This window comes from Camarhynchus parvulus, chromosome 4 (genome assembly GCF_901933205.1).
Source record: "Camarhynchus parvulus chromosome 4, STF_HiC, whole genome shotgun sequence".
Classification (NCBI taxonomy): domain Eukaryota; kingdom Metazoa; phylum Chordata; class Aves; order Passeriformes; family Thraupidae; genus Camarhynchus; species Camarhynchus parvulus.
Window position 1 is genome coordinate 42528515 of NC_044574.1, and position 14621 is coordinate 42543135.

At 39.2% G+C, this 14621-nt stretch overlaps 1 protein-coding gene across 1 annotated transcript in view; it reads right to left on the minus strand.

Moving 5' to 3' along the window:
• LOC115903686 overlaps nucleotides 1-14621 on the minus strand; it is a 57757-nt gene that overhangs the window by 10375 nt on the left and 32761 nt on the right. The window contains exons 15-17 of the mRNA XM_030948329.1: nucleotides 10855-10894; nucleotides 9812-9863; nucleotides 4486-4597 (exon numbers count right to left, since the gene is read on the minus strand). Coding sequence (XP_030804189.1) covers nucleotides 4486-4597; nucleotides 9812-9863; nucleotides 10855-10894 — 204 coding nt within the window. The remainder of the gene's footprint in view (nucleotides 1-4485; nucleotides 4598-9811; nucleotides 9864-10854; nucleotides 10895-14621) is intronic.

The following is a 14621-nucleotide window of genomic DNA, read 5'->3' on the forward strand; positions in this document are numbered from 1 at the left end:
TACAGGCATCCCCTCTTCCATGACCCTTCAATATGACTTCCATCTTGGCCTTAGCAATGCAGGACCTCTGAAAGAGGGATAGCAGCTGCTTGTCTTTTCTTGACTAGCCAGTAACTTTTGTCCCCTTAAGACACAGATCCCTGCCTCCAATGCAGGTGGAAAATACCTGCAGCTGCTCCTGTCCTGACTGAACAGACGTTACAGAATTATCTCCTAATGCCTGTAGAAAAGAGTAACAAATTGCTTTTCAAGACCACGCATCTCTCACTTGCATTTGCACTATACAGCTTCTTATCCAGTTGTATAGAAAAAACCTAAGATATTTTTTCAAGTTACTACTTTTGTAACTATCTTAGTATTATATAAGAAAATGTATGCTTTCTAGGAAGCCAGTCTCGATTTTCTAACTTGTCGCTGTCTGAGAATTGGACGTTCAAGGAACATGGAGGTTGCTGCACTTCACTGAATGAAGTTGATATGAAATATTTTTATCCATCTATGTATCAAAAAGCGAACCCAGTCCTGTCCAAATCCAGAATTTAATATTGTGGGATTCACAAAGTATATACCTGAGGTTTGCCAGTTAAGTTACACAGCACAGACCTCTTGCAATTGTTGATTATGAGTAGTAGGCTGTCACCATCTACCCCCTGTTCTCTTAAGTGAGAGATGAAGCATCCACTTTGCTAATGAGTTTGAGCTATCCACTGATCACAGCATAACACTGAAACTTGAAGCATGGGCTATATCCAAGGCTTTACGCAGCAAGAATCAAGTAATTTTCAGTCAGTTTTGCTTCTGATCCAACTTTCCTACAGCCGTATGAACTCTCCTGGCCTCCTTGGCTTTTCAACCTCACCATCAATAATAGACTGACCTCCATTCCTGACTCACAGTAAACTTCTCATCCCTCAGTCCTTCTCTCCTCTGTCCCCTTCCTGTTTTTTTTTCCATCCTTCTGGACACAAGTGGCAGTTCTTCCCCTCTCTCTGCTCCTTGGACACCAACAGGGGGAATATGCAGGGCAGGGAAGTGACAGCCTTCCTGCTTTGTGGCAGCTTCTGGAGCAACTGCTGCTGATGGCAGCCAGAAGCAGCAAGTCACAAACGTCCCAAATTTAAAGGAATTGATACAAGGTCTTGCAAATCCATTATGCTGGACTAACTTCATGTTGCAAGGCACAATGCAATGTGAAAATAAATCAGTCTGTCCTTTTTGTATTATATTGCTTCCGCTGAGAATACCAAACTATTCGGGTTGATTTTTTTCCCCCTTTTTAAATTTTGTTTTAAATTTAGGGAGTAGGAGACCCAGTATTAAAGATCTTATGCTCCAAATGCTGGCCTGAGGGATCACTTAGAGCACAGTGCACCGACTATGCAGGCATGAGTAGATATGTAGTATGTGAACTGCATCAGGTGATCAGGTAAACCCAGCCCTAGCCTAATCATCCTTACCTTCAACTCCTTCCTGCCTACAGGAAATTGCTGAGAAAGACTGAGCCAGGTGAGCCAGGCTGACCTGGGTAAGAGAGAAACTATGTCCAAATCCTACTGGCTGCAGCTTTCACTGACCCTGTCTGTGGCAGCGGCAGCTGGACAGATCCCCCAAGTCCATTCGGACATGGGGTGGGAGATATATTGGATAACAAAAATGCCTTAGTACGACATGACACATAATTGGTACAGTGTATCTGTGTTTGGTTGAAGGAGATCAGTCAACACTCACAAGAGGAGCTCTGCTGGCACATGTGAGTGGCAATAACAAGGAAAACATAATGAAGAACTAGGGGCTCACCACAGCAACCTCTCCTACTGGCACACTTGTATCAGAAAATCTTCCCACAATCTGGCCAAACAACTTATCAGCACTGAACTGCTTTAATTAAGACCTAGAGTTTTATAATAGATACTGGGTCACTGTGAAAGGTGAGCTGAAAGAGTGATTGCAGTTCAGTCTGGCACATCAGCTCCTCAGTGGCTGAAACTCACAGTAACATAAAATCTGAAGAAGTTAAAGCATACAGTGAAAAAGAGGAACACAGCAGGTTTGTTTTGAGCTTGAAGCTCACAGTCTTTTCCACATTCACTTGCAAGCAGAAATGTGCCATGAAATGTGGCAGAAAATATTTAAGGGTGTATTTATTTAATTGGGGAATATTATTTGTAATTAAACATCTCCATTGAGAGTGGATCTGAAAGTCCACCTAAAGCTCATTGCTCATTTTGGACAAGACTACCACACTTCATACACTAGAGAAATCACATTAATTTTAATAATTTCATTCAATATACAATTCAAGACAAAATGTGGTGCTTTATCAAAGGCTGAAATTCGACAGTATCTAAACTGCATAAGCTACAGAAATCTTTTCTCCATCAGATGTTTTACACAGTCAGTCTCTGACAATCTCCCTTTAAACAAAACCAGTTCCAGTCAGCGTTTCTGGCATTCTCATTTATTATTACTCTCATTGATTTATCTTTCATGATCTGTTTATCAGGAAATTATTTTCATTTAATAAACATCTTAAATCTACAAAAGAATTCCCTTCAAAGCTAGGGAAAATGGTAACTACAAGTTCTACCCTCCCAGAAGCACATCTAGCACATATTTTAAATCCATTTTCACATATTTCTCTTATCTATTCAACGACAACTAACAGTCCCTCACCCTTGAGATAACCATGAAACTAAGAAAAATACTTTCCTCTCTAAATGCTTACAGAAAATGCTTTAGCAGAGGCTATTCCTTTTACAGTCTAACCCATTTGTCTTTCTCATCCATGCTGTCCTACATTAAGCCACAAAACTAGGTAAGTATTTAGTCACATGCAGAAAACATTTATATTTACAACCAAGGGCAAAAGTTTAGAGATGCTTCTCAGGGGAAACAACCAGAGAAGTTCTGCTGTCTCTCAAAAGTGGGGTTTTGCCTGAAAAAGGCCTGAAGAATTCAGTAGTCAACTGCTGGTGTCAGGCACCTCTGTAAGTTTTCTCAAGTTATAAAAAGACAGTAGGGAGTCCAACAGCTTTTTGCTTCTCCCATATTTAGCACTGTAGTCACCTTGAAAAAAAACTCAAACCCAGGACTTTTGCTGACCTTTTCATTAAGCAAAACAATGACTTCCTATTCCTTAACTTGCCCAGTCTGATGGTGCAAATGCCATGCTGCCCTCCTGAGAACTCCCAGGGAGCTGAGAGATGCTGGTGAGACATCAGATTTCCAACAGACATAAGAGCTGAAACCTACTTAAGACTTTAAATTGTTTCCAAATGGCACAAATGGTTCTATTGAAGAGATGTTTGAATAGATGGGGAAAATAAATACAAGCATGGCAATCAGGTATCCACTACCAGTGGCTTTCAAATGGCAATAAACACAAAGTCATGTATGTATTTCAAAATTTCTCTATGTGATACAAATGTTCCCTACCAGGTCATATCAGTTGTTACACTGTTCTATTGCTAGCTTTGAGAAAACACCAGCCACCTTTATCTGGAATCCAGAGTAAACCTTAACATATAAATGCCTTAAGAGCATTAATTTTTTAAGTACACACAGACTTTAATACCTGCATTACTCTTTCACCATCAGTATTATTTTCAGAAATTTTTCCAACCTGTAATTTTTAGGCAGAGTCATCTGATTGAGATTTTCAAATACCTAGCCACAGCTTTAAATTAATTCTCCCAGTTCTCTGGTAAGCAGAAATAAGATAGTGAAGACTGTTTGGACCAAAAGGGAATGATGGAGCATGCAATACTTTAAGAAATACTGTATACAGTTCAACCATTAGCAATAACAAAAAATTTCAGGTGTCCAGCATTTTTAATAACTGCTTGTATGAGCAACTGTAATTTAACACTTCCTTTTCACTGCAGACATCCTGATCTGCTCCATTCAGCTCACTGGTTAGCCCTTCTCAAGGTTCTTTTCTTTCTCAGAGAATTTGGTTAGACAAGTCTAGCAGCAACACAGCAACTATCACACTGGATTATTAACCCAGTATGGTTTCTTTTAAAGTCACCAGTTCCAGGTTGATCCCTTCTTGTTGATTTTGTGAAGGCTGCCACATGGAACACGAGGGAATTTTAATTATGTAAGTGCTGTGAATCCATAAGTCATTCTCTTCATCTGTCCTCTATTCTGAATGCTATTTTGATGTAAGATAAACCCAACTATTCCCAGGATTCACAAAAACTAACATTACAGTATACTTTGAAATCACATTTCAATTTCAAGCCAGCTTTACGTGATCTTCAGTTGTGTTTAAGGCTTAGAAGTTTTTAATAAAAATGTACTTCTATACTTCTTACAGTCTCAAATAGTGCATGACACTTCCAAGAAAACAGTTTGTGTTTGCAACAGCCATAAAAATGTATCACATAAGGAGATAAAATGTAATTCACAGACAAAATCCAACACAATTTACCAGGATGAAGATAGCAGATGATAAATTCACAAGTACAAAGACGAACATACCTTTCAATTCACTGCTAATCTCAGGTAGATCAAATGAAACTACCTCATCTGATGTAAATGTGAGATCCTCCTCAATCATCTCAACATGCTGCCCATTTAAAAATAGGTTGATCTGTACAAAGAACACAGATTTTCAAACAGTCAAATCAGAAATCCATTACAATGTGAATAAATAAAGCATATTCCTAATTAAGTACTGATCTAGTAGACTTCCAGTAATAGCTTTACATATAAGGCTCTGTTGCTCCCTTTTAAAAGGTCACAATACAATAATAATTCATTATAAACCTAAAAGAAATCTTTGTTTAGGGAAAAAAATGGTATAAAAGACCCCAAAGGAATTCTTCATCCAGTTTGGTATTTTTTAAAGGAAGACAAATCTCTTTCCATCTTACTCTATATACTGCAATGCTGCATGGAACTTTGTGTCACAACTCTTGATAGCTGAATCCCAAAACTTGAACATTTCCATCTTTTCCTATGATGCAACTCCCTTTTCTTCTTAATATTGCTGTCTGTATTATACACAAACTTCTTCCTGCATTTTGTGTTTATCTTCAAATATATTTTGTGAAAGCTGCTAAAAAAATACATCAATACAGGAATTTTGGGCTTGGTTGTTGCTCAGTAGCAACACTTAGAGTAGACTCTAAGTCAAGGACTTTTCAGTTTCCCATGCTCTGCCAGCAAGCAGGTGCACAGAGAGCTGGGAGGGAGCATGGCCAGGACAGCTGACCTGAACTGGCCAGAGGGATATTCCACACCAAAGGGCATCATGCCCTGTACATAAATGGGGAGAGTGGGGAGTTGGCTGGCAGCTACTGATCACTGCTGGGGGACAGGCTGGGCATTGGTCAGTGGGTGGAGGGACATTCTACAGGTGGGTCCTTTTCTTGGGTTTTATTCCCCTCTTACTTTTTTGTCACCTCCCTCTTTTAATAATACCAACAACTACTACTTTGTTTTAATTATTAAACTGTTCTTATCTCAACTTGTGTAGTTTAATTTTTACCATTTTTCCAATTCTTCTCCCTATTACACTGGGGAGGGGGGAGGTGAGAGAGTTGCTGAGCGGCACTTAATTGCCAGCTGGAAATGAACCCTGACAGGCCTTTTTCACACCCAGCAGAGGGGTTAATGGATTGAGATAACAGATCTGACTAGAATATGTTAGAACAAATTTCTTACAAGCATTTGTTGTATCAGTTTAATAGCCACTGGCCACAATGACTTATTCTCTCACCAAGTCGATGTGTTTGTTCCTCAAGTTCAATTATGTACCGCCTTACTTGCAGTATGTGTTCTGTTACAATGTTTACCACCCATGGAAACTGGGCTGAGGTTATCAAGCTGTACTTTGTAACACTGGCTAATGATATGATATAATTGCTGGTTGTGAAACTAATCTGGTATTTGCACTTAGCATTGCTGCCATCCCTGTACTTGGGAGTCATCTATCAGCAACCATTGATAATTACCCCTTTTACCTTTTCTCTTTGGAAACTCAGATCATGGAGGGGACACACTTCCCTTCCTCTTCCCCTTATCCTCCAGCCTAATTACAATAGATCTTGAGAATTTTAAATATCCTGGGATGTTCAAAGTAGCACATTCCTATCATTATGTCTCCACAGAATCAATTAGATTGGGAAAGATCTCTGGGATCATTGAGTCCAACCTATGATCCAACACCACACCATGTCAACTCGACCTAAGTGCCACATCAAGTCTTTCCTAAACACCTCCTGTGACTCCACCTCCTCTCAGGTAGTTGGAGTATGTGATAAGGTCTCCCCTGAACCTCCTATTCCCCAGGCTAAACAACCACAGCTCCCTCAGCTGCTCCTTGTGAGACTTGTCTTCCAGATCCTTCACTAGCTTTGCCAGCTTCTCTGGATGTGCTCCAGCACCTCAAAGTCCCTCCTAAATTGAGGGGCCCAGAACTGGACACATGACTCGAGATGTGGCCTCACCAGTGCCGAGTACAGGGGGAGGATCACTGCCCTGGTCCTGCTGGCCACACTATTGCTGACACAGGCCAGGATGCCACTGGCCTTCCTGGCCACACTGTTGGCTCATGTCTTGTGAATGTGTTCCAGGTCTTGTTTAAAGTTTAAACAGCTATTTAAGACTATTTCTCAGAGATCAGCCCTGCAGAGAAAGACTTGGGGGTGATGGCTGATGGAAAACTCAACCCATCAGTGTACGTTCGCAGCACAGAAAGTCAACCAAATACTGAGCTGCATCAAAAGGAGTGTGGCCAGTCAGCTGCAGGAGGTGATTCTCCCCCTCTACTCTGCTCTCGTGACAGCCCACCGGGAGCATTGTGTACAGTGCTGGTGTCCCCAAAATATGAAGGACATAGATCTGCTGGAGCAAGTCCAGAGGAGACCATGAAGTTCATAAAAGGACTGGGGCACCTTCCCTACTAAGACAGACTGAGGGAGCCTGGAGAAGAGGAGGTTGTGTGGAGACCTCATAGCAGCCTACATCTGAAGGGGCCTACATGGAAGCTGGAGAGCAGTACTTTGTCAAGAACAGTAGTGACAGGACAAAGGTAATGGGTACAAATTGAAAAAGGGGAAATTTAGGTTAGATATTAGGAGAAAATTTTTCACTGTGAGGGTGGTGAAACACTGGAACAATGTGCCCAGGGAAATTAGGGATGTTCCATCCCTGGAGGTGTTCAAAGCCAGGCTGGTTAAGGCCTTGAACAACCTGTCTAGTGGGAGGCATCCCTGCCCACGGCAGTGAACACTGGGACTAGATGATCTGAAGGAAAGGTATCCTTTCAAAGAAAATGCTGTACATCACCCAGATAAGAGCACCACAATGCAGGGAAGTATCCAGTTCTTGAAAGAATTAGCCATGCTAGAAATTATTTATTGTGACCTAACTAATGTGCAGATTAGTCAGGTCAGATTCCAGATGAAGCCCAATTCCTGTGACCCACAGGACAGCAATTTGTGTGCAGCACATCATCATTGTGTCCCAAGTGATTGGCAGCAATGACCTGGAGAGACACAGAGGCTCCAGCCATGGATCAAGTGGCTCAACACCTCCAACAACATGGGGAAAAAAAAGTCTTGCACCCTGATATATAGTTGACAGAAAATGCAAAGTAATTCTACTCAGCACTCTTAAGATTGTCCTTAAAGAATAACTAATAACAATTTGCCTTCAGTAGGTTTGCTGCAATTTCTCCCTATGTAAAAGTTTTAGGTTACCTTCAAAGCACACATAGAAAACAACTACTATTTGAACTGAACTGAAATCACTGGTGATCTATGATAAAATCAGTATAATTGCATAAAAGCAGTGGAAACAACAAACAAGACATTGAATCCAAACTGACACCCAGAAAGCTGTTACCTAACACAAAAGAAAAGAACCCACTGTGACAATGTTAACATAACTCATAATCTGCTTATGGAATTTTTTTAGTTTTAGGTCAAATGCTGATCTAGACTAACTAGACTCTTTGTAACTGAACTTCTAATTTAGAAAATCAGTTTGTTCATACCATACTCACTCTGTAATCTCTTACTGAACAATAGTTTTTAAAATACAGCTAGAATTTTGAATCAAGTACTTGAATCACACCCCATTTTTACCCTCAATATTACTGCAGGACAACAGTGATAGGACACACTGCATTTTGCTGACAGCATAGCAGTGCCTCTATGAGATTAGTTACACAGTGCAAGGACTTTGATTTTCTGTATTGAGAAGAGTAAATGAGACACTTTCCTTCTTAAATTAGGTTACTGCTTAATCTCAACAGCATTTTACCAAGTCTGGAACACAGTGCTAATTAAGTAAGTTAATACTGAATTTGAACAACACATTGGTAGACTAAACTTCCATAAAGATAATAACTTCACACTAAACTTGGCAAAGACAAGCCATTTGTATAAGGCAACATGTAAGTGATGATCAAAGTAAGTAATTCAACTTTAGACAACAAGAAAGGTGGGTGTTTCTTTGATGTTATTCCACTGTGAAGAGTTTGTAATTAACTTAGATTTAATAACTAAATCGCATCTTCTGTATAAAGTTGTGAAATGAAAATATTTTCCTTTAATGAAGAACACTACTTAAAGAATAGGACTTGGTTGTGCTAAGCACTGTATGAATGTTAAAGAACAAAACCAAAAAAAGTCCCTTTCTGATCATGTTGTTTTGTTCGTTCCCCCTTGCCCACTGTTTCACTTGCTGCCTGTGCTCCCAAAGCTTTCCAGAGCCACCCTAAGCAGAAGCCTGCTGACCTGTGACCTGTTAGGCCTAACACAGACCAACATTCCAGCCTTGGGCCACTTTCTTGACACTGGGTGGGTGAGAAGGCTCTTACTGAGTATTAGGATGCCTTGGCATGACAGGGATGCACTAGGTACAAGCTACTTGAAAAAGAAGGGCATATATTCAGTTTTGTCTGCAGTTTCCAAAGGATAAATTCAATACCTGACAGCACTCAGAAGAACAGAAACATTGTTTATAAATCCAAGCACTTTATGGTTCCAGCAAAAGCAATTTCTTCAATTTTATCTTGAGAACTTTGAACTAGACAGGGGTATCTGCGTCACAGAAAAGAAGCAGACTCTAGATGAACATGTCATCTCACACTGTAATGTCTCACCTAGGGCTGCCTAGACATCTGAACTGTAAATTCTTGGACTGAAAGAAACTATTGCTATGAACTGAACAGGGCCACAGCGTCACAGGCTCCTCCATGACAGCACAATAGTAGCACTGGCTTTCATAATTTGACAGTTTTTGTAATACAGGCAAGAATAGAAATTACTACTTCTATTTTTATAGACCTGCTATAAACCTGTTCAATCAGAGGAAATGCAATGATTTTAGTATTTATTTCCAGTAGTATACACAAAATACACCACACCCCAAAAACTCACAAGAAGTATCCAAGTTCACAAGATTAATGTTCCATTTTCTGAACACCCAACTGCTTACTCTTTGAAAAGACACCATTAACCTCCAAGGAAGTCTACAATTTTCTTAAGCACTCTTTGCAAATGCAGTAAAAATAATTCAAACCTACAATTCCAGGAACCTGAAAAGAGAAGCTCAGTTTTGATGTAAGATATTTCAAAATTTGCAGTCATTAAAATGGAAGGTTGGCAAGTTCAACTGTTGCAAAACATTCTGCATGAGTAACATTAGTCTCTCAGGAAATATTTTTTAATCAAAGTCACGAGACTACTTTGCAGTTTTATTACTGAAAGTCACCAAAAAATGCCAAAATCAGCAGGATTTTTCAAATTACTTGCAAGAAAACAAAACTCAGACTTTAAGCAGTAGGTCTTACCTGAACATTGCTTTTGGGATAATAGAAGAAAAATGGCTTCAAAACTGGAGACCTAGACACAGAAAACAACAAGCATAAATGCATTTACCTAGAAATTAATGAAACTGGCAGATCATACACCTTCGGACTATTCATACACCAAACACGTGGGAAATTAAATCCATTCAACCATAACTAGTAATGGTTTTTCAACAAACTCTGGAAAGCCTGAAGAGTGTAAAAACTCCTTAAATTCCATTATTAAGAATGTAAGATTTTGTTTAAAAAACTGAAGAAAATTTTACTGAGGGAAAGTAGCCAAAACAGCAAAAATATTTCCTTGACAAAGGATGTACTTCTTGACATTGAAGTCTACTACACTGTCAGTAGCCCCACACTGATGCCTAGGCCAGCTACACAGGGCTACTGGAAATACAGACACAGGTTCTTCTCCCACCTTCATGTGCAGTATTTGCTAAATGACAGGAAAGTTTTAGATGAATAAGCATCGAAAGTTGAGGCTATAAATAACCACAAGATTTTTAGCCGTATCTAGAAAGAAAGTGAATCAAGCCAATTTTTCTAAACATGCTCAATATTGCTATGTTCAGCTCAGTCATGAAATTGTTTCATGCTAAAATTTTGTGGGATGTTTTGGCATTTGACCTTACATTTCTAGGTGAACTCATACAAATGTAAATTTGGTGGGCCCATATTCCAAATTACCAGCTACAAGAGAAAACTGGTCCAGAAATTTGCATGTGGTTGAGCTACTGCCTTGCCACAAAGTCGCATTTCAAGTTTTCCCTATAGCTCATTAAGCAAAGACATTGTTATGGGCTGATCAGAAACCCACATAACTCACATTTAATTCAAGAAACAATTTTACTATTTGCATGCATATCATATAGCACTATTATCCTGTTATCAATTATTAAGCACAGTGACACAGGAAGATTTAGTTGTTTCTGTGGCTGCTGTCCCAAGCTGGGGAAGCTTGTGATGGTGACTGGTAGGAACATTATAATCGCACATTACAAGTTAATGGTCAGGAGTTAACTTACACTCTGGGGCGCCCTCCAACAACTGCAGTGAGGCCAGGCGCTGGAAAAGGAAATTAAATTCACAAAAGAATGGTTAAAGCCTTCTTCAAAACATCAGAGCTTGCAGCTTACCATAGCTTGAATTGATCCATTTTTAATAAATGCAGGGAAATCTCTAGAAAATTACATACATTTCCATAAATTAACAAAACTGAACATTTTATACAAGTTAAAAGGCAAAACATGTAACTGTGAATTTTAACCAAAAAAATTTAAATGTGCAAAGTGTGAACTAAATATTTAGAATCTTCTTCCAAATACTTTGTATACAAATGCCAGGGAGTTAACAGATTTGATAAAAAAAACTTGGCCTTACTTTTTTTGGTCATTCTTGTTTTATTTACTTTCAAAGAACACAGAGAAACAATTCTGATGAACCACGGTTTCTTTTAGTATTTAATATGACTTTGCTTGTGTAGATTAACTGTTAAATTTGAATCACTCTCTCTAGCCTTTAAATTAAGTTTGCTTTTTTAAGGTGTTGGGTACTGCAGATCCCATTCTCTCTCAGTGGTACAGAGGCAATTCAGGAGTTTAAGGCACGAGTCCATATCTGTGGTAAGTCAGCACTGTATAATCAGGTTGCCAGGCTCTGTCATTAAACCCATCTGCCAAGCTCAGTATTTCTGAAACAGTTCTGCTCTCCTCATCCTGAGCATAGATTCTCACCCTTCTGTCTGGCATGGACAGCAGGAACACATGATACATCAGAGCTCCAAACAGTATTGCAGGGGAAAGAAAAAATAAAATGCATACATTACATCAGTCTAGGAATTAATTAACAACTATGTTAAGCAGTCCCTTTAAAAGAAGTGCTGTGAAAAGCTGCCCACATGGTATATTTGGCCAAATTAATTCTGGCTAAAAAGGGCTTCACACTTTCTGCAGGTGTGAATGCCCTCATTGCGCTCCAAGCAAGCTAAAAGCCAGGTAACTGTGCTGTTGTGATGCTAGAGCTAACAGTGATGAGCTCTACTTCACAGCAGGCTGCTTTAGCTTGGATTCAGTGCTTTGTCAATGTGGACACATACTAGTGGCAGCAGAGATTACACAGCCTTGCCATACTTCATGCTCATCAGAAGCAACTTCCCCCAAAAAGTCTATAATGTTTTATAGTACACAGGAAAAAAAAACCTTCAAAAGAAACAGCATCACAAATAACCACCTCCCTGCTCACTATGTACTGCTAAAAAGAAATGTGGTGGTGGATAGAAAACAAAAGAACCCTTTATGTAAGTATTACACAATTTTAAATAATCCAGTGAGGTTTCAGCCCTATATATCTTACCTGTGCAATCATTCAAGCAGAACTGCCACTCAGCAACAAAACCAGCTGCAAAGATTTTATTGAATTATGTGCCTAGTTTGTTTACTTAGGTTGCTGGGGAAGGAGGGTGGATATGGTAAGGCCACGTTGAAAATACAGGTCCATAAAGCTAGTTAAATTATCTGTGGATTGTCATACGGGTCACTTCCGGCTAGGCAGCTGAACTGCTCATTAAGGATACCAGGGTTTGCTCCAACATCAATTTCAACTTCCTGAAAGCTTTTAAAGAAAGTTCTTCATTTGCTTGCTTTCACACAAGGGATCTTGACTCCTACAACAAAGTAGTTCTCAACATAGACAAGAAAACAATACAAGTAAGAGCAACAATTGCTCACACCTCGAGGCTAGGATAACCTTCTTCTGTTGGTCTTTCTAAAGTTCAGGATCACAAGCTACTGTAACAGCATATCTGTCTTTGGAGCTACTACAGCTATCCCTACAACTGCAGAGCAAAGCTACACCAATATCCCAGGTATAACACTATTAAGTTCTATGCTATAATTATTGTTTATGTACATATAAATATGATGGAAGCAATATAAAGTCAAATTTAATTTTTATCTATATGAAATTCCTAGTTAGGTCTCAAGCAGAGAAGACAAAGCAAATCTTCAATTACTGATTGTAAGCCACAACCAGTTTGTTAATTCTATAAACAGCACACAAGCACTACACCTCACCTCACCTCGTCTCAGATTCCTATTACATTCCTCCAGTAAACCAAAAGAAGGCAATGGAAGGTATAGTACAACCAAGAAATAGTGAACCTTGCCACTGTGTTTAGACCTACCTTCTGCTAATTAAATTATGATTGCCTTGGATGTCCCAAGAAAACTTATAAAAATATCTCTTCATGCTGTAATTTATGCTTATGTTGCATTGCTCGTTTAAATATCTGTACAGATGCTCTCCCTCCTTTCTGGAAGGCTTATCTTTATCTACAATAACACAAACAATTTGTCATACTTGTAGAGACTATCAATCAGTCTCAAACGCAGTCTCAAATCCCTGTGATTCTCAGCTAAATTGAAGCTCTTGATCTATTTTCCCAGAAACTTCACATGATCACTTTTTGTCATCAGAGCTCCATTCCTTAGTGCCTCAAGGAAGATAAAAGTATTGTCTCCTCTGCTACCACTGAACCTCTTGAATAAGTTGCTTCACTTCAAGCCAATGAACTCACCACCACTCTCTGCCAGCTTCTGTGCCTCAGAATGGCACAAAACTGATGCACTGCAGAATGGAGTGATTACCTCTAGATGGGAGACCTTCCTTTCAATGCATCCATATCCTGTTCATCTGTAGGTACAGTGTTTGTTTGGTGTCAAACTGAGTATCATGACACTTATTTTGATCCAAAAGCCTTCTATTTTCTCATAGTGGCTGGAGACCAAGCCTAAGAACTACAAATTCTCCAGGTGGCTGGGCATTTTAAACCAATGAGTGCTAGGGATTACACCACTGGGATTCCACTGTTTTTATTAACTCCCAAATATATTGCATAGTTGGAAAAACATAAGGCAGTAAGAATGGTCAATCTACTCTCCTTTCTAGGTGACTAAGCTCTGGTATGGGACTCTTCCATCAGATTCTGAGTTTAAAGGTTTAAATCTACACTGAATCTATTAAATAAATATATTATTAGTTAGAAAGTACTTTTCTTTTATTAATCTGCACAATTTTTCATACAGTCTTATCATGTCTTTTCATTTTATGACTCCTTCCTCTAGTCTACTTTATGTCTTACTCTTTTTCAGCCCAAGTATCTCACAAAAACCAAACCATCATCCTCTGTGTATACACGTCCGTATAATTAATTATTTGTCAGGTTTTCTTCCTTTGTCCTTTGTTCATGATTCTTTCAGCACACCTGCAGACTCCCGCATTTTGGGTCCAATGGTAAATTTGATCCAAATCTGAAGGATGGAGAGGAATCTCAAGAATATCAAAGCATACTAACACCCCATGACTGGCACTCCCCTGTGAGCAGAGATGTAGGAACAGATATCCATGTAAATAATACAAGGTGAAGCCCAATCAGGATACACTCCTTGCTACAAAAGTTTGACTATTTCTGGTTTCCCATGTACGTTTTATCTCTCCAGCTGCCTCTTAATCTTTTTTATTTTCTCACCCTGTAAAACCCTTCTGTGGATGGACTTGCAAATACAAATTCTTCTAAAAATCCCGTATGATGTGCTGGAAAAGAAAGCATGATAAATTTCATGAGCAGAGGTAGCAAGCAAACTAAAGAGTACTTGGAAAAACCAATGATGATCTCAGTTGGGGAAATTCAGAGGAATGGATCCACTGATAACCAGCCTCGATAAAAGATGCATAAAATTGGCCCAAAAAAGCACCTATTTCAATATGCAGAACCACTATCTTCTAATACATTATA